Source organism: Pteronotus mesoamericanus, unplaced genomic scaffold, assembly GCF_021234165.1.
Source record: "Pteronotus mesoamericanus isolate MK-2021 breed Mesoamerican mustached bat unplaced genomic scaffold, CSHL_Meso_final contig_50, whole genome shotgun sequence".
Taxonomy (NCBI): domain Eukaryota; kingdom Metazoa; phylum Chordata; class Mammalia; order Chiroptera; family Mormoopidae; genus Pteronotus; species Pteronotus mesoamericanus.
This window is the reverse complement of record NW_026555186.1, coordinates 43,491,710-43,518,212: the sequence shown is the minus strand read 5'-3', so window position 1 is coordinate 43,518,212 and position 26,503 is coordinate 43,491,710. Positions and strand designations below refer to the sequence as shown.

Here is a 26,503-nt window from a genome sequence, read left to right as displayed (position 1 = left end):
CCGCTCTCACTGCTTCTTTTCAACATCGTATTGGACGTCCTAGCCACAGCGGTCAGACAAGAGAAAGAGATAAAAGGCATCCAAATAGGAAAGGAGGAAGTAAAGCTGTCATTGTTTGCAGATGACATGATAGTGTACATAGAGAACCCTGTAGACTCTACCAAAAAACTCCTTAACCTAATAAGTGAATTTGGCAAAACAGCAGGATACAAAGTCAACATTCAGAAATCAAAGGCATTTTTTACACCAGCAATGCAATAGAAGAAGAAGAAATCAGAGAAAAAATACCATTCGATATAGCAAGAAGAAAAATAAAGTATCTAGGCATAAATTTAACCAAAGACGTAAAAGGCCTGTATGCAGAAAATTATACAGCATTGAAAAAAGAAATTAAGGAAGACACAAATAAATGGAAGCATATACCGTGCACATGGATTGGAAGAATTAATATCATCAAAATGTCCATACTACCCAAAGCAATTTATAGATTCAACGCAATCCCTATTAAGATACCAATGACATATTTCACAGAAATAGAACAGACATTTCAAAAATTTATATGGAACCATAAATGATCCCGAATAGCCGCAGCAATTTGAGAAAGAAAAACAAAGTAGGAGGGATCACAATACCGGACATCAAACTCTACTACAAAGCCAGTATACTCAAAACAATCTGGTACTGGCACAAGAACAGACCCATCGACCAGTGGAACAGAATAGAAAGCCCAGAAATAAGCCCAGGTCTCTATGGGCATCTAATATTTGACAAAGGGGGCAGAAGCAGAAAATGGAGCCATAATAGCCTCTTCAACAAATGGTGTTGGGAGAGCTGGATGGCTACATGCAAAAAATTGAAATTGGATCATCAGCTGATACCATACACAAAAATAAACTCAAGAAGGAGGGAGGGGGCAAGGGAAAGTGGTGGGGGGGAGGCAGAGACAAATGTATTTAAAAAGTAAATAAATTAAAAAAAAACATCAACAATGTGATTGTGACTGTGACAAATTAGAAAGGGCCTGGATTAGGTAAAGAGTTTGGATTTTGTTCTAAGTGCAATAGAGAAAAGACTACTGATGTTGCTTTCAGTTCTATTTTTTGGGGCGGATGAAATATACATTTGTTTTGAACTTTTAATACTTCTACAACCATTTATTATTAAAGTTTTCAAATATATGTTAAAAAAAATAAAAGACTTAAATATAAGTCGCAACACCATAATCCTAGAGGAGAACATTGGCAGGAAACTCTCAGATATCCCACGGAGCAATTTTTTCACTGATATGTCTCCTAAAGCAAGAGACATAAAGGAAAGAATAAACAAGTGGGACCTCACCAAAATAAGAAGCTTCTGCACAGCTAAAGAAAACATCAGCAAAATGAAAAGGGAGCCAACCCTATGGGAAAATATATTCGCTAATGATACATCAGATAGAGGTTTGATCTCCAAGATATATAAAGAACTCACTCGACTCTACTCCAAGAAGACAAATGATCCAATCAAAAACTGGGCAAAGGACCTGGGCAGACGCTTTTCCAAGGAGGAGATACAGAGGACCCAGAGACATTTGAAAGGATGCTCAGCATCACTAGCCATCAGAGAAATGCAGATCAAAACCACCATGAGGTATCACCTCACACCGGTCAGAATGGCCATCATAAACGGATCAACAAACAACAGGTGCTGGCGAGGCTGTGGAGAAAAGGAAACCCTAGTACACTGTTGGTGCGAATGCAGACTGGTGCAGCCATTGTGGAAAGCAGTGTGGAATTTCCTCAAAAAGCTGAAAATGGAGCTGCCTTTTGATCCAGTGATTCCCCTGCTGGGACTATACCCTAAGAATCCCAAAACGCCCATTCAAAAGAACCTATGCCCCCCAATGTTTATAGCAGCACAATTGACAATAGCCAAGTGTTGGAAGCAACCTAAATGCCCATCAGTAGATGATTGGATAAAAAATTATGGTATTCCATTTACACAATGGAATACTACGCAGCAGAAAGAAAAAAAGAACTACTAAACTTTGCGACAGCATGGATGGAACTGGAGAGCATTATGCTAAGCGAAATAAGCCAGGGGGAGAAAGACAAATACCATATGATCTCACCTATAAGCGGAACCTAACCAACAATGCAAAGATGCAAGGAAAATAAGACCAGCAACACTGAAAGGAAAAGAAACCAACAGAGACAAGAGGGAAGGAGAGAGAGGGGGCGGGGGAAAAGGAAGGGAAGGGGAAAGTCAAGGAACATATAGCAAGGACTCATGGACAAAACCAAAGGGGAAGAGTTGAGGGAGGGAGGGAGGGGTCAAGGGAAAGTGGTGGGGGGAAGGCAAAGACAAATGCATTTGAAAAAATAAATTAGTTAATTAAAAAAAAAAGAGAAAGCAGGTCAGTCAGGGCACTAGTTTTTAAGGTATGTTAACAAATAATTAGAATAAGTGAGAATTATGGCAGCAGTCACTTCAGGATTCCATATGCAGCCTCTTACACAATGACTGAAATATCAGTTGGCCCCACGCCTGCTGTGAAAGCTCTCAAGTGAGAATTAAAACAACAATACAACTTTGAAATAAGCAACTAGTAAACAAATCCTGCTTGCTAGCTGTTCACACAGCACTAAATACTGAGCAAATTTAAGGAATATCTGTTAGAAGGGGGGTAGTTGATTGGTTTGGCCTGGGATACCCACATGTCATAGCCTTGTGGCTGGGACTTTTTGACTCACGGTTTAGTCCTGAGCATGTTCCTCCTTTCTTGAGGAGTCTCCTTTCTAAAACCCCACTTCACATCCTACTTGCTGCACAGACTAAACACAAGATTGGAGTATCTTGAGTACAGACCTGTAAAATCAGAAGATTAGAAGCTTATTTTATATAAATCAATTTTTGTTAAAAAGTATAACTGAATTTGGTGGATTTTCAGTTCCAACTAGAAATTATTTATAAATAACCAGGAAAGAATGGCAATCTGTTGAAATGAGATTTGAGAAAACAAGACTTAAATTGGCCATTACATTGTGACATGTTTTCAGAACAGTTACCATAAAATTTAAGTTAAATATAAACTTATTCTATACTTGTCATCATAAAATTAAATATTCATCTCTGTTTACTATGAAGGACCTCCAGCTTTCCTAAAATATTGAGATGCTGATTTGAGTAGTTTCAAGAATTGTTATCTTATAAGTTCCAAATGAGGCTATTGTGTGTATGCGTGTGTGTGTATGTGTGTATACAATTTATTAGAATTTTGCAGAAATTTGTGTCTTTTCACTTAAAGTGGTAAGCCAAGTTTTTCATGGGAGGTTGATTTATTATAAGAGGTTGAATGTTGGTGATAATTAATTGATGGTATCAATCTAGCTCAAACTAATTCAATTAGCAAAGGATTGTAGATTTTCTTAAAAGTAGAAACATAGTTAAAGGCATAACTTTTCTTTGTGATATTTACTTACAACTAAAATCAGGAGACTAAGACATTAACTATGAGACACTGTGAGATCTCAGTTTCTTTTATATAGCTTATAGTAGCTTTTACCCGTGTCGAGTCAACCATGTCTACCCCAAGGGTAGGGGTAGTAACAGATCTGATCCTAAAACCCAGGGATTTTATTGATACATTTTGGCTTCACTACTTATCTATGATTCAGAATTCTTTCTGTTGTAATCTATAGGTAATTCAGCTCAAAATGATTCAAGCAAAAGAACTTACTAGCTCTCAGCACTGTAAAGTCTAGGCAATGTGCCACGCAAGATCCAGCAGGTCATAAGATGCCATTTGGACTGGATCTCTCAGTTCTGGTTCTGCTTCCTGTGCGTGGGCCTCATTCCCAGCAGCTCTCCCATCAGTTATGGTCACATGACCACTCACAGATCTAGACTTTCACCTTATGTGATAGCAGTCTCAGCGGCGAGAGAGCTTCTATGTCGACAGTTACAGTGAAAGTTGTGGATCTAAAGGTTATGGGTTCTGACTGGCCCAGTTTGGCTCAGCCCAAACTCATCAATGCTCTAATGGGCGAGGCTTGGGTGACACCTTCCCTCCCCAAGGAGAGGAGACCCACCTGTCAGAGAGACCTAGAGTGTTGGGGTAGGGTGGGCATTTTGAGTATGAAAAAGATCTCCTTTATATATGTACAGGCTTGGTAGGTCAGGCCCTCTTTTATTCTTTTCTTCCTAGGCGGTGTTTTCTGTGTGTGTACATTGTGCCCTCACTGTATGCTTGGCCCCCTATCTTCCCCATTTCTTCCTCATACCTAAGCCCTCTAGCCTCGTAATCACAGCTCTGCATTAGAAGTCACATGTGACACTTTAAATTAAGAAAATACTGGTGCCCTGACCCCACCCACAGAGATTCTGACTCAGTTGTAAAAAAAAAAAAAAAAAAAAAAAAAGCCCTTTCACCTATGCTTTGTAAAAGCTTCCTAGGGGATTTTAATGTGTAGACAGGGTTGAGAACTTCTGCTCTAAGTTAAACTTTATGCAGGGTAGAACCTGTTCATCCTTCATATAGAGAATGATGAAATTCGAGGGCTAAATTTCTTTGGGGGTATTAGTGTTTTAACCACATCCAACCCTTAAGCTAAAGGAATGAAGCACTAACAGTGAAATTGCAGTCATTTACCAGGACAGAGAAAGCATTTGGAGAAACACTGGGGCCTTCTCATTACAGCACTCCTGAAATACCATCGAAGATTTTGATCTTGGGTGTGGTTCACCCAGCTTATAATTTACCTGAGCTACCAAATAGATGTTGTTCAGAGATTTTTAGAATAACAGATGTTTTAAAGTGCAGCCCTGTGTTTGTTTTTGTGTCTATATGTATGTGTGTCTTTCCTTCCATCCTAAAATGATTAACTTAAAAGAGGAAGAAATCGATACCATTGGGTTTTTATACTGATTCCTTTTGTGTGTTCTCTACCACAGGATTGAAATGTCATTGCTTGGCTCTCAAGAACCAGGTTGTATGTTTCCTGCTACATGAATCATTATAAACAGGAGCTTTGGGAAGGCAATCTAGGGCCAGTAATTATACTGATGAAACAGAAAGACTATTCCAAGTGAGGTTAATTTTTAACAGAAATCGGATAAAAATGTTGTCAACTAACAGCAAAATGCTGGCATTAAAGCCAAAATTGCTGGTGCCAGTGACTGGTTGTGCGGGCTAGTGGCTCCCAGGGTTGTCACAAAAGCCCAGCTGGACCTCCTGGCAATCCCACGTTGCTTTAAAATCTGAAGTAGAAGTTTGGAGCTTAGTACATAATACCCTTGAGAAGTCACAAGTGGGAAGTAATCCCAAATTAGAAGTGTAACAAAGCATGCAAATGCTGACAATTTCAAGTTGTGCGTGTGTGTGTCTATGTGTGTATGTCTGTGTGTGTTGGGCGGGGAGAGGGCTTATAGACCTATGGAGTTGATAACTGACCCAAACTTTGATCGACTTATCCATGTGGTAAGCCATCCTGTGAAGAAAAGCTCTAAATGGAGGGGGAAATGTAGCATCTTATTATGAAAGAAATTTAAATGTCTTTTAAAAGTGCATGTTTAAATTTTGTCCAGAGTTCTGTTTTCTACAATGAATTTTTGTTTTTAGAAAATCACTTAGGCTCCTTGTATACAGTATCTCAATTCAGTTTGGTGGAATGAGTGTTACTGGATAATTAAACAAGTGAGTCATTCCTGAAAAAGAATTAAGGCTAAGAACTGAAAGGTAATTGGAAGAGAAGTCTGCCACCGAAGAGAGCTTTGGCATAAGGAGGAAAGGTGCTCGTATATTCTCATTGGAAAGATGCCAAATGTAGCTTTTTCTTTTCCTTCTTTTCTCATATGAAGAAAGACAGAAATTATGATCATAAAAAGCAGAGTACAAAATAAGGTCTTCCCTATGAATCAGTTAAACCAGGATAATATAATGACCAGGTATCTGAAGACATTGAAGATTAGTTGATAGATAAACAATTTCATTAGTAAGCAAAAAAAAAAAAATTCAAATTCACTTAATCAAAATGAGAATGAACTGAATCATAGTAGCAAGATGAGTCTGCTTTTCTCTCTTTCCATGTATCAGGCAAGGTGGCTGGTCATTCACAGTGCCTTAAACAACACTAGTAGAAAGAGAGAACATTTCTCAACATTCACATATCAGCTTGAGAAAATCCACTAATTGTCTCTGATTGGGCTATATTCTCATATATTCTCTATGACTAGGGGAATTGGTACTCAGACTGACCCAGTGTGGTAGAGAATCCCTGCAATCTGTGACTATGTTAACACACAAAGTAAAAGGGACTTTGCAGATGTGATTAAGTTAAGGATTTTGAAATGGAGATTATCCTGAATTATTTTGACAGGCCCAATGTATTCACAAGTTTCCTTATAAGAGAGAGGCTGGAGTTTCAGAGTCAGAAAAAAGACAATTGGGAAGACAGAAGCCAAGAGAGAGAGCAAGATTGGAAGAGGCTAAGCTTTTGCCTTTGAAGCTGGAGATTGCGGCCATGGGCCAACAACTTCAGGTGGCCTCTGGAAGCTAGGAAAAGCAAGGAAGTGGAATCTCCCCTGCAGCCTCCAGAAGGAATGCAGCCTTGTGACACCTTGATTTTAGTACTTCTCACTTCCAGCACTGTAAGGGAATAAATTTGTATTGTTTGAGCCACTACGTGTTTGGTCATTTATTACAGAAACAATAGGAAAATGACACACGCAGTCTATGCCCCACCCACTGGGGCCCCTGGGGCCCAATGACTGAAAGCCCAACTAGGAGCACACGAAGGGTGAGGGAGCGGTGACTTTTGAAGAGGACACTGGAAGACAAAAACAACATACACATCACAGTAATCAAGCAAAGTTGGGTACTGAGCAATCACAAAGTTAGGGAGAAGTCTCTCGAAGTGCAATTGGAGGAAGGGAACTTGGGATCCTTACAGATAAAATTAACAGAAGCTATTTCTAAAGCCCCTGCAGAACTTGTTTTCTCCAGTCTTGGCCCATCTTTGCTCATGTCTTCCCCTGGGAGGGAGGATCTTTTGGAGGAGTTTGGATCATTTAGTGGACATCTTGAGATGAATTGGTGATACTTTTCTTTCCAAGGAAATATCAGGCACACATATCCTTGTAAGACATAGCTCTATGAACTAACTTATTTAAATAAAGTTATTCTAAAGTATTCATTTCCTCTAAAAGTATTAATATTTGCTGTATATCTTGGAGAAGTGAACCTATGATAGGCAGTTACTCTTTTTCAAGGCAGTTTCAATATGCCAGCTGGCTTGAAGAAGAATACTTACATTATATTTCAAAGAAAGCAAGAAAGGGGTCTCTCTCCCACTTCTCTAGTTGCACACAATTATTTTTAAAACTGAAGTTATTTTGAAAGATATCAATGATTTTAGCCACATTAAAAAGCACTGCCTTGTCTCTCATAAATGTTTTAAGTTAACTCATTTTTTAACTTTCTGCAAAGAGGCAATTATAAATATCAATACATACATATTAAAATTAAAAAGTTTTTTGTCACCTAAAATCATTTCATGTACTACTAAGTTTTTCAGATTTAAAACTTTTAAATACTCTTTTAGTTCACAGAATAGCTTTAACCCTAACCATGCTAGTTATCTAAAACCTAGGTATCAGCCTTTGGATTCTAATCAAGGCAGAATGGGTAACATTTCCATTAAGAACAATAAAAAAGTGTGGACAAAATATGAAAATAATCTTTTTGAAGGCATCAGGGAGCTACCAAGGCTGCTAATTATGGGACTAAGTTCCAGGGTAGGTAAACCCAGAGAAGTGAGCTCAGAATTTTGGGCTGCTTATCTCACAGTGATGCCTACAAAATCCAGAAACGTTGGTTGAGACCCTGAAAAGCTGAACAGATAGTTCAACAGATTCATGTGGCTGTGGGGGAAGATGGAAGAAAAGAGGTCCCTGATAAACCTCCAGGCACTGGGTTGGCACCCCATTGATCTACCCACTACCCAAGTAAAGGTGTGTAGAAATTAGGTCAGTGTTCTCAGGTGCTGAAGCCCAGCTTCAAATAATTTCAACCCCTTATTGTATTAAGCAAATCTAGAATTGCAGTGTTCATAGTCCCTACCAAAAAGTAAAGATAAACTCTCTTTGGAGAAAGATGTTATCAGAGGGCTCAATGTACATATATTATTTTTAATTTACAATGTCTGGCACTCAATAAAAAATAAAAGACATATAAGGTAATTAGGCAATATGATTAAAAACTGTAAACTGAAACAGATCGGCAAAGGATCTAGGTAATAGAATTCAAAACTGTGTAATTTGATTAAGGAAATAAAAGACAAGGTCAAGAACTTTTGCAAAGACCTAAAAAAGAAATGAAATGAGAAATGCAATATCTAAAATTAATGGCTCCAAGGTTGGACTTTATAGAAGATCAGAAGATACCACTGCAGGGAGAATTAATGAACAACTAAGTGATAGGTCAGAAGAAAATACCAAGAATGAAGTACAAAAGGTTTGAAATATGGAAAAGAGTGAAAGACACAAAGAAGAAACAGAAAAAAGTAAGATACATTCCACTGAAGTTCCAGAAGGAGAAATAAAGCTGGGGAGAGGAGATCACATCTATTATCTATCTGAAGAGATAATACCTGAAGATTTTTCCCAAAACTGATGAAAGACATCAAGCCATAGTTTTGAGAAACCTTATACCTCAAACAAGTTAAATACAGAGAAAATCCCACCTAGGGAACTCATGGTAAGAGTGCTGAAAAGAAATGATAAAGATAAAAATATTTTAAATAATAGTCAGAGTGAAATGGCACAAATTAGAAAAACAAATGACTCCAGAAGACAATGGATAGTATTTTCCAAATTACTGAAAGCAAAATAATTTCCAAACTAGAGAAAAACAAAGATAAAATAAAGGCTTTTTCAGACATGTAAAAATAGAGTCTTTCACCAGAAGATCTTTGCTAAAGGAATCAATATTATTCAGGTAGACAGAGATTCCAGGTGAAAGCTTAGAGATGCAGAAAGAAATGATAAGCACTAAAAAGGGTAAATCTAAGTGAATATTGACAGTATGAAATAATGTTAAAAATATAAATAAAATATACTTACTTTTATTTTATTTAAAAAACTTTTTTGTTATTCTATTACATTTGTCTCAATTTTCCCCCCTCTGCCCAGCCCAACCCCATGCTTCCGCATTCAATCCCCACACTGTTGTCCATGTCCATGGGTCATTCATACATGTTCTTTGCCTAGTGTCTTCCCCTTCTGTCCACCATTACCCCCCTCCCTCTCTGCTCTGCCTGCTGTCAGCCTGTTCTATGTTTCCATGCCTCTGGCTCTATTTTTCCTGTTAGTTTATTTTGTTCATTAGATTCCTCTTATGGGTAAGATCATATTGTATTTGTCTTTCACCAACTGGTTTATTTCACATAGCAGAATACTCCTCAATTCCATCCATGCTGTCGCAAAAGGTAGGAGTTCCTTCTTTCTTTCTATTGTGTAGTATTCTAGTATGTAAATATACCACAGGTTTTTGATCCACTCATTTACTGATGGGAACTTTGGCTGTTTCTAGAAGTTGGCTATTGTCAAGAGCCCTGCTGTGAAAATAGGGGTGCATAAGTTCTTTTGAATTGGTGATTTGGGATTCTTGGGTATAGTCCCTGCAGTGGAATCACTGTGTCAAAAGGCAGTTCAATTTTTAGTTTTTTTGTGGAAATTTCATGCTATTTTCCATAGTGGCTGCACCAGCCTACATTCCCACCAATAGTGCAATAGGGTTCCCTTTTCTTCACATACTCACCAGCACTTGTTTATTGATTTATTAATGATGGCCATTCTGACTGGTGTGAGGTGATATCCCATTGTGGTCTTAATTTGCATCTTTCTGATGGCTAGTGATGTTGAGCATCTTTTCATATGCCTATGGGCCATCTGTATGTCCTCCCTGGAGAGGTGTCATGTCTATTCAGGTCCTTTGCCCATTTTTAATTGGATTGCCTGTCTTCCTTGTGTCGAGTCATCTGAGTTCTTTATATATTTTATATACTAAACCATTGTCTGATGTCTCATTGGCAAATATATTTTTCCATACAGATGGTTCCCTTTTCATTTTGATGCTGGTAATCACATGAGCATATCAACAGATGCTGAAAAATCATTTGGTAAAACCCAGCGCCCATTTATGATAAAAACACTCAGCAAAGTGGGAATTGAGTGGGCATACCTCAACATAATAAAGGCCATATACAAAAAAAAAACCTACTGTCAGTGTCATAATCAATGGGCAAAAACTAAAAGCTTTCTCCTTAAGATCAGGAACAAGTCAATGGTGTCCACTTTCACTACTCTCATTCATCATAGTACTGGAAATTCTACCCACAGCAATCAGACAAGAAAAAGAAATGAAAGGCATCCAAATTGGAAAGAAGGAAGTAAAACTGTTGTTTTTCGCAGATGACATGATAGTGTGGGAAACCCTATAATCTCCATCAAAAAAATATTGGACCTAGTAAATGAATTTGGCACAATAGTGGGATACAAAGCCAATATTCAGAAATTGAGGGCATTTTTGTGCAACAGCAATGAAATATCAGAAAGAGAAACTAGGAAAAAAATCCATTTACTATAGTAACAAGAAAAGTAAAGTACCTAGGAATAAATTTAACCAAGGAGGTAAAAGACTGGGACTTGAAAAACTATAGAACACTGAGGAAAGAAATTAAGAGAGATATGAATAAACAGAAGCACATGTCATGTTCATGGATTAGAAGAATTAACATCATTAAAATACTACCCAAAAGAATCTATAGTTTCAATGCAATTCCTATTAAAATACCAATGGCATATTTCACAGATCCAGAATAAACATTTCAAAAATTTATATGGAACAGAAAAAAGACCCCAAAATAGCCTCAACAACATTGAGAAAGAAGAATAAAGTTGGAGGGATCACAATACCTGGTATCAAACTATACTACAAGGCCACTGTAATCAGAACAGTCTGGTACTGGCATAAGAACAGACACATAGATCAATGAAACAGAACAGAGAGCCCATAAATAAACCCATGTCTCTATGGCCAATTAATATTTGACAAAGGGAGTATGAGCATACAATGGAGTAAAGATAGTCTCTTTAATAAATGGTGTTAGGAGAATTGGACTGGTATATTAAAAAAATGAAAGTAGGCCACCAATTTACACCATATCCCAGAATAAATTCAAAATGGGTAAAAGACTTCAATGTAAGTCTTGACACCATAAAATTCCTAGAGGAAAACATAGGCAGTAAATAAAATACATATCTTTTAAAATTATATGTCAACAATAGGGTATAAATTGAGAGAAGAGGTGAATGGAATCAAATTGTTAAGGTCCTTGCATTATCTAGAAGGAAATAAAATACTTTTTTTTTAATGTTAGACTTTGATAAGCCAAAGGTAATTGTTTGTAACCACTAGTAACCCTGACAGGGCATTAAAACTCTGTAAAACTATGAAATTAATGAAGGTGGGAGTTAGAATTTACAAAATCACTCTAAAATGAGAGTGAAAATACAGAAAAGATCCCCTGTCATAAGACAATTCTACAACAAACTGAATAGCCATGAATACTTTTAGTTTTCATGTTGTGATCTCTAAGTACCATTTCCCATGAGAGGAACAGGGCATCTTAGAGAAATGTCTGGTTCAAGTCAACACTCACGACTAGCCTTGTCACAACAAACAGTGAGCATACTATCAAAGACTACTGGGGTCAAGAATCAGGTTGAACTGATTTTCACTGGCTTAAGGTTAAAAAATCTTGACAATTAGTAAGAATAGTAAAATCAAATATATTTAAATTCATGAGTTTAAAATGGTATTTTAAAAAAGCCTCCAATAAACTCAAAGATTGACTTTCAAGGACACAGGGTAGCAACTCATTATCAATAATGTTACGATGAGAGAAACAATTATTGCCATATTCTTCTAAGAACTAAATCTCAGAGTAAGCAAGTGATAAAGAGAAGTTTCTACTTACAAAGGTATTTTAACTAATCAAGAAGGAATGATAGAATTAGGAAATCATCATTGTACAACTCTTAGTGAATTATAGGTCCATGAACCAACTCTCAATGGTTCCTAACATCACATGAAAAAAGACAACCAGAACATTGATGAAGTGTGCCATACTGTGGGAATCTCCGTAAGACAAACAACTTAGTTTCTTCAGCAATAAAATTGCAAAGAAAACAATAATTAGATCTATTAGGAACCTCTAAACTATTAGAAACTTAGGAATCATATTAATAAATCATAATTGTTTTCCTTAAATCCAAATTCCAACAAAAGAAACTTAAAAATAAATATCTATAAGCAAATTGTGGAGATATGAACACGGAATGAATGTTTTATAATATGAGAAAATTATTGTTAAAATTTTTCAGGTCTTGTAATGGAATTGTAGTTGTATTTCAAAAGGAAAGTCTGTATTTAGGAGATATGTGGTGAAAAATATTTAAACAAAATAGTCTGGTGCTTAAAATTTACCTCAAAATAATCTGATAGGGTTGAGGAAGTGGGAAGAAGGTTAGAAGAAAAAAAAATTCATGATAATTGTTGAGGCTCTAAGATGAGTACACAGTGATCATGGCGCATTCTGTCTAATTTAGGTTGTGTATTGAGGAATCTGACTTCGTATTTCTTTGTTTGCTGACACAGCATTTAAACCTCACTCCTCCTTCTTCCCTTTCCAAGCATGCAAGCCCTCACCCTGTCCCCACCCCAAACCACGATAAAAACCCAGGCCAGTCTCCTTCCGTTGCTCTTTTAAGCCATTTAAAACCTTCCTGGGAGGCCTGTACTGCTCTCTCACTAGAGAACTCAAGTATGTAGCCAGCTAGCCAGAAGTGTGGCTGGCCTTGGACTCCATTGGAGGCTGGTGTATGAAGTGGGGGCATTCTTGGTGGGGCCAGTACCCTTTCACCTGCGGGGTCTGTGCTAACTCTGGGTGGTTAGCGCCACGATGGTGCGGCGGTGCACAGCGCACCTGTTAGTGTCAGAATAACTCCTCGTTCACTTCTTCTACAGACACATCATGATACCCATCTTTTTCTTTTCTAAATAAACCTTCTGAAGTGGGATGTTTTCTTTATATAAGAAAAATATAAAAGTTTTGGTGGATCAGAAATCATAAAAGCAATGAAATGATTCTAGAACGCAAGCCATATCTGGGAAGCAGGAGGCAGTTTCTCAGATGAGGAGAGAACGTACCACTCCACTGACTGAGCTCAAGCCCTGATCACTTTTTTATGCACCAAAGATTTCAATATTAAAAGTAGCTTCAAGCTAAAAGCAGAGGAAGGTAAATTAAACCATCCATGCAACATGCATTTATTAAGTGTCAACATATGCCAGACACATTTCTAGGTACTGGGGATCGAACCATAGCCAAGCCTAGTCACAGCCTCTGCCATTACAGGCTTAGAATCTAAAAAGAAGTTGAGCAGGAGGCATAGACCTCTCAAAAGTAAGCTATTTAATTAATTAATATCTAAAATTGTGTTAAATGCTATAAGGAAAAAAAAAGGAACTGAAAGAGAATAACTAGACATCGTGAGCTCATCCACGATGAGCGGGCCATGGGAGGAGCGGAAGAAAAAGCAGGGCCAGCTTTGGCTCGTGTGAGACCTGCACATTTGCTTGGGCCCCCGTGCTTAAAAGGGCCCTAAGCTTGGTGTAAAGTTCTGCTGTCTCCATTTTAAAAATAAGAATGCTTGCATTTTATTTTGTTCTTTTATTTAATCTTTATTGTATTTTTTTCCATTACCATTTAGTACCCTGATACCCCGCAGTGAGCACCACACTGTTGTCTATGTCCATGAGTTGTTTTTCCTTTTTGCTCAATCTCTCCACTCCCTACCCTATCTCCCCACGAGCTCATCTGGTCTCCATCTATAAATCTGTCCCCATTTTCCTTGTTATTTCAGTTTGTTCATTAGATGCCACATATGAGTAAAATCATATATTTGTCTTTCTCTGACTGGCTTACTTCACTTAGCATAATGTTCTCCAAGTCCATCCATACTGTTGCAATAGGTAAGATTTTTTCTTTTTTATGGCCAAGTAGTTTTCCATTGTGTAAATATCCCATAATTGTTTTATCCACTCATCTACTGATGGACACTTGGACTGCTTCTATATCTTGGCGATTGTAAATAATGCTACAATGAGCATAGGGGTGCTTATGTTCTTTCGAATTAGTGTTTTGGGTTCCTTTGGATATATTCCCAGAAGTGAAATTGCTGGGTCCAAAGGTAGATCCATTTCTAATTTTTTTGAGGTGTCTCCCTACTGCTTTCCACAGTGGCTGCACCAGTCTGCATTCCCACCAATAGTGCAAAAGAGTTCCCATTTCTCCACATCCTCACCAGCACTTGTTCTTTGTTGATTTATTGACGACAGCCATTCTGACAGGTGTAAGATGATGTGTCATTGTGGTTTTAATTTGCATTCCTCTGATGATTAATGATGTTGAACATATTTTTATATGCCTATTGATCATCTGTATGTCCTCTTTGGAGATGTGTCTATTCAGGTCTTTGCTCAGTTTTAATTGGGTTGTTTGTTTTTTCAGTGTTGAGTTTTGTGAGTTCCTTATAAATTTTGGATATTAACTCCTTATCATATGTATCGGTAAATATATTCTCCCATTCTGTGTGTTGCCTCTTTATTTTGTTGATGATTTCCCTTGCTGTGTAAAAAGAATGCTTGCATTTTAATTTTATACTAGATCCTGCAAAGTATGTGGCTGGTTCTGGAGCAAAGCATTCCAATTAGAAAAAACAGCATGTTCCCAGACTTGAGGCACAGAAGGACAGGTTGTGTGAGAAGAATTGAAAAAAGGCTACAAAGGCTGAGTAAGGAACAGAGTGGCGGGAGATGAGGTCAGAAGGAGGCAGAAGCTCTGGCAGCTGTGAGAGAAGACTCTGTCATTGTCATATACTCGTTTCCAGTGGCACAGGAGACACTCCCTTAAGAGGTTCTCTGAAGGAGGGCTTTCCAGATAATCCATCACTAAAAGGGGGCTAACGCCTTGGGACAGAGGTCAAAAAGAGATCACCAGTGGCTGGAAGACAGCCAGCACCACAAGGCTTCCCGGTGATGTCCTTATCTCCAGGTAGAGGCTGCTGGATCTGCATGCATTGCCCACCAGGGCCAGGGCTGGGATCCTAGCCTTTCTAAGCCCGCTATCACCAGTCCAAAGTGCCAGCACCAAATAGAGGGATCTTCGAAGTGACTAGGAATTGTTTTTCTCCAGGTTGTTTCTTTGAAGTAATGTTTCAAGTCCTGTATTCTTTATAGGAGATCTGACTTTAACAGAGCCTATTCTGATTTGAAGGAACAGAGTCATTTATAAGCTGACCGGCTGTTACTAAGTTACAAATAACAAATTGTGCCATCAAGTGAAGAGTACCTGAAATCGTTTTGTAAGTTTCAGGTGTTTTCTATTCTATGTAGTGGAGAACATTCTAGACCTTTTATTGTGTGAGAAGCGGCTATTTTTAAAATTTCTCTTAAGCTTTTGTATCTGGGAGACAGGGTGTTAACAGAGCTATCTTAGAAGTGGTGAGTGAAGGGACATTGCTACCAGCTGCTATTTCCTCCCACTCGGAATCCAGGAGACCTTTGGAGAGAAGGTACACGGCAGTTAGGAGGTCATGTTGCAATCACCTTACAAGGTATTTACCTAACGTGTCTACATCTAAGGTCCCTCATCAATGGGGGCCACTAGGGTCAGCGGTCCTATTGTGGTCTCTATCCTTAAATAAGTAGGGACAGGGTAGATGTAGCAATTGGACTGATACAAGGTGGCCTTGGTAGGTTGGTGGACTTATATATCCTCAACACCTGTGGTATCTCTACGAGAATGGAAATTGCTTAGCAGGTGTTCCTCTCCTCACCTGAAGAATGAAATTTATTACTAAGACTGACAAAATGATACCTGCTATTGTTAAACACCTGGTATATGCCACAGACTTTACATACATTTTTGCACTAATTTTCACAACAAATCAAGTAAGTAGTTACGATCTTTCTACAGTTGCTACAAATGAGTCTTGGAGAAGCCAGGTAAGTTACCTGGTGACTGAGGTCTTAGTACTGGTGAGGGCCAGCCTAGAATTTGCACTCAAGGCTCCTTGATGTCAGAGTTCATCCTCTCAGTGATTACCCCATTCTTTGCCCAGAAGCCTCTTCTCCCGGTTGCTACAGAACTGGAGCAGAGCTGGGCCAGCAGTCAGCACTTTGTCTGATTCAGGTTGGCTGATTCCTGACTGACCCAGTACTTACAGGAAGCAGATGGAGCAGACATTAGCATCCTGCTGAGCTCAGAGGAGACAATCAAGCCCTACTCCTCTAGTCTTTTTTACATGACATTTTGTTAGAAAGTTTGCAATGTTTTTAAAACCAAGGCACTCCAAGGCAAAGATTAGCACAGCCCAGTTCAATGGATGTGTGCATTTAAAACCTAGATTTGTTGTATTCTTTTTAAAATGCTGGCCAGTTCTGCCCAATGGGTTTTAAATACCAGATGGTGACAAATACCCAGCCAGATTGTCTCAGGGTATATAGGATTTCTTGGCAGTAAATAGGGTGTTTTGGGAGGTGTATTAACTCTTTCCGCCCACTGCGGTGGTAGCTGTTGCTTTCGAAACGTTGACTTCGGAAGCCTTCTCTGGTGTCAAAGACAGACTCAATCACTGTGTAAGTCATTACTAAAGTTAAGTAGTAAGTTACTTTCTAGGAAATTAAAATGGTGTATTAGATACAAGAAAAAAATGATTCTAAATTGGACTTAACAGTGATCATAGAGATGAATGAAATAACGATCTAGCCACAGTGGCCTCCTTTCTATGCTCTGACTTTGGTGAACTCTTTCCAGCTGCTAGACTTTTGCACATGCATTCTCCCTGCCTGGGAGGTTGTTGCCTCCCAACTCCACAGCATGGGTTGTCTTTTTCTCATCCCCATGGTCTAAGAGACGACTTCCTCAAGTGTGTGCCATCAACCATTCTCTCTTTACCCAGTTTGCTTCTCGCAACATGGTGTTTTGTTGTGGTTGCCCATGTGTTTATTTCCTACTTCCTTCTCTGGATCTAGTGTTTGGTTTAGTGCAGTGTCCTCAGCTCCTAGACCATAATGACTGACATGATCAGGGAATGAAAAAAGCATTTGTTAAAAGAATGAATAATTAATTATTCCTTGATATTTGACAATACTTTAGAAATGTCAAATATCTTTAGAAAAAACTCTAAATTTTATTTTTACATTTGATCATCATCTTAATAATTGTGAATACTTGATTTCCAAAACAGAGGTTGATCCACATGTTTTGATAGAGTAGGAATAGCAAACAGATGTCTAGGACTAAAGCTTTTATTTATTTTTTTCTTTTTTGAGGGGAAAAATGAAAAGTACAGTGTTACATGGTGATTGAGGTCAGAGATAGTCTTGAAGCTATAAAAACAAGAGTTAGCCTTTATGTTTGCCTGAGAGAGAAAAGAGAAAAGTATGGATGGAAAATAACAGAAACAAACTTATTACTATGTTGAGAACTTATATTGAAGGACTCTTGACTGAATTATGATAACGGAGATGAAAAGAAAAATAGCCTGAAAAACACCAGTGAATGGAGAATAATATTGTAGTTTTTATCTGAACTAGGTTTGAAAATTCTTTATTGCCCAATTATTTCTGGAAGATATACGCTGGGTTACATTTTATGAGTCCAGGCTAGATGGTTGGAAAGAAGCAAATATACTCAGTATCCTGGCATAATTAGAACAAAAGAAACCAAAATGATAGCACAGGTCTTTCAAAGGATTTGGAGAGATACGAAATTCTATGGAACTTGAATCAAAACCCTGAAATTTTGTACTAAACTGGATAAAGAAAAAGCACATTTAATTATACTAAGAATCACCAAGTTAAGAAAGAAGGAAGGCAACAAGTTTCAGGAGAGAGAACTGAGACCTTGATGGTACTGAGTGCTGGATGTCTTTATTTTGACTCTTTCTCACAGATGGAATGATTCTAGTAGCATATAAAATATTATGATAGATAGAGAAACTGAGTTTTTAACTATCCCAAATTTACTTCATTTGTTTTTATGCTCCTAAGAAAAAACATATTAATTAATTTTAAATTAATAAGCCTGCTTAAGGCCAAGAATTTGGAATCTACATATTTCTTGATATGGATAAGAACATATTTTATTTGAAATATGTTGCCTGCTTGATTATCATTTACCCTTTATCTTCGAAGTGCTTCATTGTAAACCAGTTTTTCTCCCATGCTTTGTTTTAAATCCCACCGAGAAGCTGGACAGAATCTTTGTTTAGGTCTTCTGCAGCATTATGGCAGCCAGCAGTGAGGAATGCCATGCGTTACTATGATATTCTCTGGCTTTTTCAAGTCAGGTTGCTCCAGCCACAAACAGGATTTCAGACCTGGAAGGGCTGCGGCATTTGGTTAGGGTAAGCACTAACCCACCCCGGGACTTGGGAAGAAGGCTGTCTTCTCCCTGGGGCTATGCTCGTGTCAGCCCGGAGATTTGAAGCCCACCCCGAGCATAGAGCCTGCTGGAAATGAAGCGACACAGAGGATGGCCCATCCATAAGATTTAGAGAGGCTGCTCCCTGACAACTCTGAGCAGGCGAATTCAGCCTGTCATTTGGTTTCTGACTGAACAGAGAGTCAGCTATCCCAGAGGTTCATTGTTGCTTCATGGGCCAATGACTGTCTGTAATGAAGTTTTCACTTATTATTCATGGTGAAATAAGAAAAATCAGGTTCAAGGCAATGAATTTTTCAGAGAACTAGTTTTTCAATATGAAGGACTGCTCTTACTTCTAAATACTGTATGCTTCCTACAATTTTGATGTTAAAATATCCTTTCTTTATGATAGCAGATATCTTTTTAATGTCCTTACTTGGTATGAGGTCTGCCCAGCAAGTATCCAGCCATGTACTATGAAAAATAAGGATATTTATTGAAGAAGATACAAGATACAAGAAACATAGTACGTAGGACAATGATGCCTCAGTCCCCTTCAAAGTAGGCACCTTGGCATCTCACATAGTTCTGCCAACTGCAGCACTACGGTTCTTCTATCTTCTGCTCTGGTAGCAGACACCACAGACAAATTTTGCGACAACACATTTCATGCCAAGATCCTGCATCAAAATCTCAGCAACCGTAGTTTTTGGAATCCCCAGATCATTCTCCCAATTTTAGTTCTCACACTGTCAGTTGCTGTTCTTTGTTGATTGCAGCCCATACACATTCAACATTCTCAGGTGTTCTGCTTGTTGCAGGCCTTCCAGAATGTGGATCACTTTCAACAGATTCTTGACCATCTTTGAAGTGTTTGTGCCATACTTTCATTGGCACTGTACTCATTGTGTCACCCCCAAAATCCTTCTGAATGATCTGAATAGTTTCTGCAGAGAAATGTCCAAGCTTAATGCACAATTTGATGCAGATTCATTGCTCTACTCGCTCAGTCATTTTGAATGCAATAGCCACACAGTACACATGCTCATTCATTGGTGTCTAACACCCCCACTGACTAGTACAGTGAAGTCATCCTTGTTCACACCTACACATTCCAGTCCACTCTCCTCGGCTGCCTGGTTACATCGATGATGTGCAAACCATTCTCATTATATTAACAATGCCTGGACTTTTTCTGGATAGACATTGTAAGTTATGGTAAGTAATGACAGTTGCTATAATCCCCAAATATCAATGGATTAACCTAATCAAGTTCATATCCTCCTCAAGTAAAATCTGAATATAGGGAGTTTTACTCATGTTCACACAGACACCCAATCTCCTTTCATCCTGTGGGTCTGCCCTCACCTAGGTCCCCAAAGTCTTCTCCATCTAGTGGACACACATAGAAAGAGAAGGAAGATTCCAGGAGGGAGACTTTTATTGGCCAGGGCTGGAAGCGGAGCACATCACTTCTATTCCTATTTCATTGGCCAGAATTCACCGCATGGACAGACAATAGCAAATGAGGCTGAGAAATACAGGTTAGCTGTGTGCTCAGGTGGAGGGAGAAGCAGCATTAGTGACGAATTACCCAACCCCTGGCACATTTGGCAAAATTAAGTTTTAGACCTCTTGCCATATCTTTTCTTCTTTGAAAATTTAGTACTGCATAAAATCCAAAGAGTTTTGGTAACTGCTGATCTAGTTCATTTTCCTCTTTATATAAATGAGGAAAATGAATTATAGAAATTTAAATGAATTGCCCAGGATAGCACAGCTATAAAATGACACATATAAACTTAAATAAACCAAAGCCAGCATGGACAGTTTTCATTAAGCCAGTCATTAAAATCATTCCTTTGTTATCTGTTTAGTTGTGCCTCCTCCTCCAAAGATGTGTTGAGATCCCCCAATGCTTAAGAATGTGACCTAGTTTGGAAATAAGATCATGGCTAGGGTAGTTAAGATACAGTTATTAAGGTGGGCCCTAATCCAAAATAACTGGTGTCCTTATAAAAAGGGGGTATTTTCACACAAAGACAGACACCAATAGAAGGAAGATGCTATTAAGATATAAAGAGAATACCATCTACAAGCCAAGGAATGCCTGAGGCTACCAGAAGCTGGGAGGGAGTCATGAGACAGATTCTCCTTCAGAACCCTCAGAAAGAGCCAGCCTTGCTGACAAATTGATTTTGGACTTCCAGAACTCAGAGGCCATAAATTTCTGTTGTTTAAGCCACTTAATTTGTGGTACTTTGTTGTGGCTGACCTCAGACAATTAATACATTCTTCATAATTTTTGGCTGTACATGTGAACTTCCTGCAATTATAAATTACTACTTACATTTTTGCCCCCAATATAACTCACTTTTAAAATTGAAATAAATTTACTACCCTGAGTCTCTTGGCATATAGCTGGAACTTTCTTCCCCTTCATGGCCCCATGTGTTCAGTCTGGGTGACCGTGCCCACCTGACCCCCCTCCTAGGCAGGGTGCGGCGGGGGGTATGGGGCCTCCAGGAATGCGGGAAACAAAGTACAATGGCTGTTCCAGTACTGAGGTTCTTTCATCACTTTACTCCCTCAGAATTCCCTTGGTCCCTGAGTTTGCCTGGTGCCGAGGGCTCTGGGAGCCCTCCCGAGGAACCTGACATGCCAGAGTTCATGCTGACTACAGGCAGGCGCTCCTGAATGGAATTCCTTAGTCCTGCTTATTTCAGGTCATTCTAGCCTCTCTTGACAAGTGGGGTTTTCAACTATTAAAATATGAAATAATTTTCCTTATGTCAACTAACATCATTTAGTACTTCTCTTGTTACATGGTCTGTACTTTGGGAACTGCCTGCTTTAAGCTGACAGCTCCTGGACAGATGTGGTTAGACTGTCCATTCTTCATACCCATGTTCACCCTGAACCTCCCACCTGGGACATCCTCACCTCTTCATTCCTTTCTCCAAACCCTTCAGTGCCCAACAGCACCTTTTCCTTAGCAAAATCTTTCCAGCCCCATATGACCACAGGAGTTTTCTCCTCTCTTGGGACCACAAACCCTCCGCTTTTCCCCATGTGACTCTTAGGGCGAGACTGCGCTGCTTCACCTTCAGTATCTTTGTCTTGGGTTATCATTGACCTCTCATTGCCTTGTATCATATAATCTCTATATCCACACACGTGTTTTGTTGAATAAACATTTATCAAGCAGGAAGGCCATGACAGATGTGATAGATGAAGTCAAAAGGGAAAAAAAAGCAGTCTTATCTCAATCTACTTTTTTTGAAAGAACCAACACACATAAAGATGGAAAGTACTAAGAAAGCAGATAACCTGAGAGTTGAAATAGGAAACACCAAATGGGCTTAAACCTATTGCAGTATGTTAACAATTTGAAGGGATTCTAAAAATGATCCAGGAAACAGAAAGGTGAAGGATTATCATTTGTATGTAAAGGGAGAGTACCTTAGTCAAATATAAAAATTGGAAGTACAATAAAATCGAATTACTCTGTTCATACTCCCAACTGCTTAGATCATTGGATTTGTAGCATTGTTGGCCTCTTCCCTTTTTGGGAACATTTTCTTGCTTGTTGGTTCTACAATCAGTAAATTTCTTTTTGCTGATCAAAGGTGGCTATAAAGGTCTGCAGGAGAGGAGGCAGAATTCAAAAGATGATTTGCTTTGGCTCTGCAGGCATGGAGTTCACCTTGTCCCCTTTGGGGAGGCACCAAGGTGTCCTGAGCTCGTTCTCCCGTTCCTAATGTCCATGAGTTCACCTTGGATTGGAAATAGGCCTTTTTAAAAATAAAGAATCAGAATCTGTTGAAAGACACAGTATTCTATTTCTTTCTTTCTTTCTTTTTTTTTTGCATTTGATGCCATGGGAAAATATGGATTTTTAAAAATACTCGCAGGTTCACTGTTTATTTAAACTAAAATATTGCATATTTGAAATTATTTGGGAAATTAGTAGAGGGTTAAAATGTATACATTTACTTTTAAAATAGGTGGGGGTGGAAAGGAATAAAAGCTAAGAGTTTTTGAACACTTATTTTATGGCAGACATTGTAATTTAGCCATTGATTCATTCATCCATCCATTCATTTTTTTTCTTTATCAAATAGGAGATATGTTTGATGGTCCGAATTTGAAAGGCACCGACGAGTTCCCAGGGAGTCTCCCTCTGTCTTCGAGTCTCCCGCTCTCCCTTCTCAGAGGTCACCAAAGTTGCATGGTCCTTGTGAACCCTTACAGAAACATTTCATGCATATTAAAACTAATATCCTCGTTCGTGGGTCTTTGAGACCCGAGAGTGGGAAGCTTCTTCGCGCTCCCGGGACTGTACCGGGCCGCTTGGCGGTCGTAACCATGCCACAAAACGAGTATATTGAGTTACACTGCAGGCGCTATGGATATCGTTTGGATTACCACGAGAAAAAGAGAAAGAAGGAAGGTCGAGAGGCTCATGAACGTTCAAAGAAGGCAAAAAAGATTATTGGTCTGAAGGCTAAGCTCTACCACAAACAGCGCCATGCTGAGAAAATACAAATGAAAAAGACCATCAAGATGCATGAAAAGAGAAACACCAAACAAAAGAATGATGAAAAGACTCCACAAGGGGCAGTACCTGCATATTTACTGGACAGAGAGGGACAGTCCCGAGCTAAAGTACTTTCCAATATGATTAAACAAAAACGAAAAGAGATAGCGGGAAAATGGGAAGTCCCTCTGCCCAAAGTTCGTGCCCAGGGAGAAACAGAGGTATTAAAAGTTATTTGAACAGGAAAGAGAAAGAAAAAAGCATGGAAGAGGATAGTTACTAAAATCTGCTTTGTTGGAGATGGGTTTACTCAAAAACCACCTAAATATGAAAGATTCATTAGGCCAATGGGCTTACGTTTCAAGAAAGCCCATGTAACACATCCTGAACTGAAAGCCACCTTTTGCCTGCCAATACTTGGTGTCAAGAAAAATCCCTCATCCCCACTTTACATAACTTTAGGTGTTATTACGAAAGGTACTGTCATTGAAGTGAATGTAAGCGAGTTGGGCCTTGTGACACAAGGAGGCAAGGTTATTTGGGGAAAGTATGCCCAGATTACCAATAATCCTGAAAATGATGGATGTATAAATGCAGTCTTACTGGTTTGACAGCAGTTTTATGCAAGTAGCTCGTAATTATTGAAGACTATACACCAATCAGGAAAATGTGACTGTGATGTTTCTGCATACTACAATATTACAACAGCTTACATGCCTGCAGCCATCAGGAGAACTATTTTATTGTACAGAATATTAAAATGGTCCAGTTTTATAAAAAAAACAAAAAAACCCCAAAAAACCCCTAATATCCTTTTCTTAAAAAACACACAAATAGTGGAAAACTACTTTTCTTTTTGAACTTTACTTTTTCACTGAACAAGTTATCTTGAAGTTCATTTCATATAATTATTCCACAAAGAATTTTCTCATGTTATATAGCTTTATGATTTTCTATTATATGGATATGAATTTTTGAAGGTTTATTATTTTTGCATATTTAGGTTATTTATAGACCTATATAATTAGGTTATTTCTAAATCCTGTATTGAACAGCCATGCATAATATATCTCTTCATAACTGTGTGAGGCTGTGTGAAAAATTTCTTCAAGTGGTATTGCTTGTTCAAAGGAGAAGTACATTATATGGATGGATGTCCCCACATGTCTTCCTCAGATGCTGTACCAGTTTTCATTCCTACCAGCGGAGAGTAGTAGTATTTACTATAATAATCTTTTAAAATTAGATAGAGTTGGTATATACAGTATTATATTAGTTATATTAGTTTCAGGTGTACAATATTGTGGTTTGACATTTTTATGCCTTTACAATATGACCAACTCACTAATTTTAGCAATCATTTGTCACCATGTAAACTTATGACAATATTATTAACTATATTCCCCTTCACCTTTTTTTACCCATTCCCCTCCCCCTCTGTTTACCATCCCTTTAATTCTGTTTCTGTGAATACACACACACATATTCATTCATTATATATTATATAATATACAATATATAACATATTATATATAACATATATAATCTATGTTATATATAATATATACAATCTATCAATGGATATCTAGGTTGCTCCCATATCTCGACTCTTATAAGTTATGCTGCAATGTATTTAGAGGTGCATATAACTGTTTGAATTAGTGTTTTTGTTTTACTTAGTCTTTCCAACAATCCGATGAAGCCAGTATTATTATCCCATTTTAAAGGTGAAGAAACAGTTTCAAAGGAATAAACTTACTTGACAAAGATGATACAGTTAATAACACACAGACTCAAAGTTTGAACCCAGACTTGTCTGGCTATCCATCTGCCTTTCTTTCCCTGCCACATTGTGCTCTTGTACCTTATTATTTGTATTGAATTATAAGCAGAAATTTCTTTAAAAATGTTTCTTAATTCATATACTTCTAGCAAAAATACTCAGGATAGTATCAAACTTTAGTATAGCACCTAACTTTTTAAGTGCTTTCATGTTTTAATTCTATTTTATAGACTCATGAAGACAGGCTATATCTGTGGGCATTTTGATGCTGACAAATCAAAAAGTAAAATACAAAAAATTTCATTGGGATTTTGATGGAGAATGTATTAAATCATATATTGATTTGGGAAAAACAGACATTTTAACTTATGTTGATTCTTCCAATCCATAAACATGAAATATTTTCCCATTTCATTGTCTTTTTAAATCTCTTTTAATAATACTTGTAATTTTCAGTATATAGATCTTCTAAATCCTTTGTTTATTCCTAGATATTTGTCTCTTTGTTGCAATTGCAGAAGGAATTTTTTTCATTTTTTTGAAATTTAATTATTAGTGTATAAGAATGCAGTGGATTTTTGTACATTGATTTTGTATTTTTCAACTTTACTTATTGTTTCTAATAGTTTTTTTGGTAGAGTCTTTAGGGTTTTCTATGACAGAATCATGTCATCTGCAAAAAGTGATACTTTTACTTCCTCATTCTGAGTTTGGATGACTTTTCTTTCTTTCTCTTACCTTATTGCTTGGGCTAAGACTTCCAGTACCATGCTGAATAAGAGTGGTGAGAGTGGACATCTTTGTCTTGTTACTGATCTTAGAAGAAAAGCTTTCAGTTTTTCACCATTAAGTATGATATTAGCTAGAACAAAAAATCATTAGATTTGTATGGAACCACAAAAGACCCTGAATAGCTGAAGCAATCCTGAGAGAAAAAGAACAAAGCCAGAGTTATCACACACCCCCACTTCAAATTATACTACAAAGCTACAATAATGAAAACAGCATGATATCAGCATAGACCATAGACCAAAAACAGACGCATAGACCAATGGAACAGAATTGAGAGCCCAGAAACAAACCCACATATATGGGAAAAAGTTTTTGACAAAGGAACCAAAAACATATAATAGAGAAAAGAAAGCCTCTTCAATAAATGGTTCTGGGAAAATTGAAAAGTCAAATGCAAAAGAATGAAACTAGACTGTAGTTTATCCCTATACACACAAAAAAACCCCTATAGATCAAATACCTAAATATAAGACCTGAAACAATAAATTACATAGAAGAAAACATAGGTGCTAGATTTATGGACCTTGGTCTTAGAGAATATTTTATGAGTTTGACCCCAAAGACAAGGGAAGTAACGGCAAAAATAACTGAATGGGACTATATCAAACTAAAAAGCTGCTGCACAGCAAAAGAAAAGACAACCAACTGAATGGGAAAAGATATTTGTGAACAACAGCTCTGACAAGGGGTTAATATCCAAAATTTATAAACAACTCATACAATTCAACACACAACAAACAATTCAATAAAAAAATGGGCAGTGGACTTGAACAGATACTTCTCCCAAGAAGGCATACAAATGGCCAACAGATATATTAAAAGATGCTCAAGTTCACTAGCTATTAGGGAATTGCA

At 37.9% G+C, this 26,503-nt stretch overlaps 1 protein-coding gene and 1 pseudogene across 1 annotated transcript in view; one reads left to right on the top strand and one right to left on the bottom strand.

Annotated features, from left to right (window-relative positions):
* FAM81B (family with sequence similarity 81 member B) overlaps positions 1–21,665 on the bottom strand; it is a 91,701-nt gene extending 70,036 nt beyond the window's left edge. The window contains exons 1-2 of the mRNA XM_054578300.1: positions 21,477–21,665; positions 16,583–16,777 (exon numbers count right to left, since the gene is read on the bottom strand). Of these exons, the coding sequence (XP_054434275.1) occupies positions 16,583–16,777; positions 21,477–21,665 (384 nt within the window). The remainder of the gene's footprint in view (positions 1–16,582; positions 16,778–21,476) is intronic.
* A 1,236-nt stretch (positions 21,666–22,901) lies between these two features.
* On the top strand, positions 22,902–23,684 carry LOC129074478 (ribosome biogenesis protein NSA2 homolog; annotated as a pseudogene).
* The last annotated feature ends 2,819 nt before the right edge of the window (positions 23,685–26,503 follow it).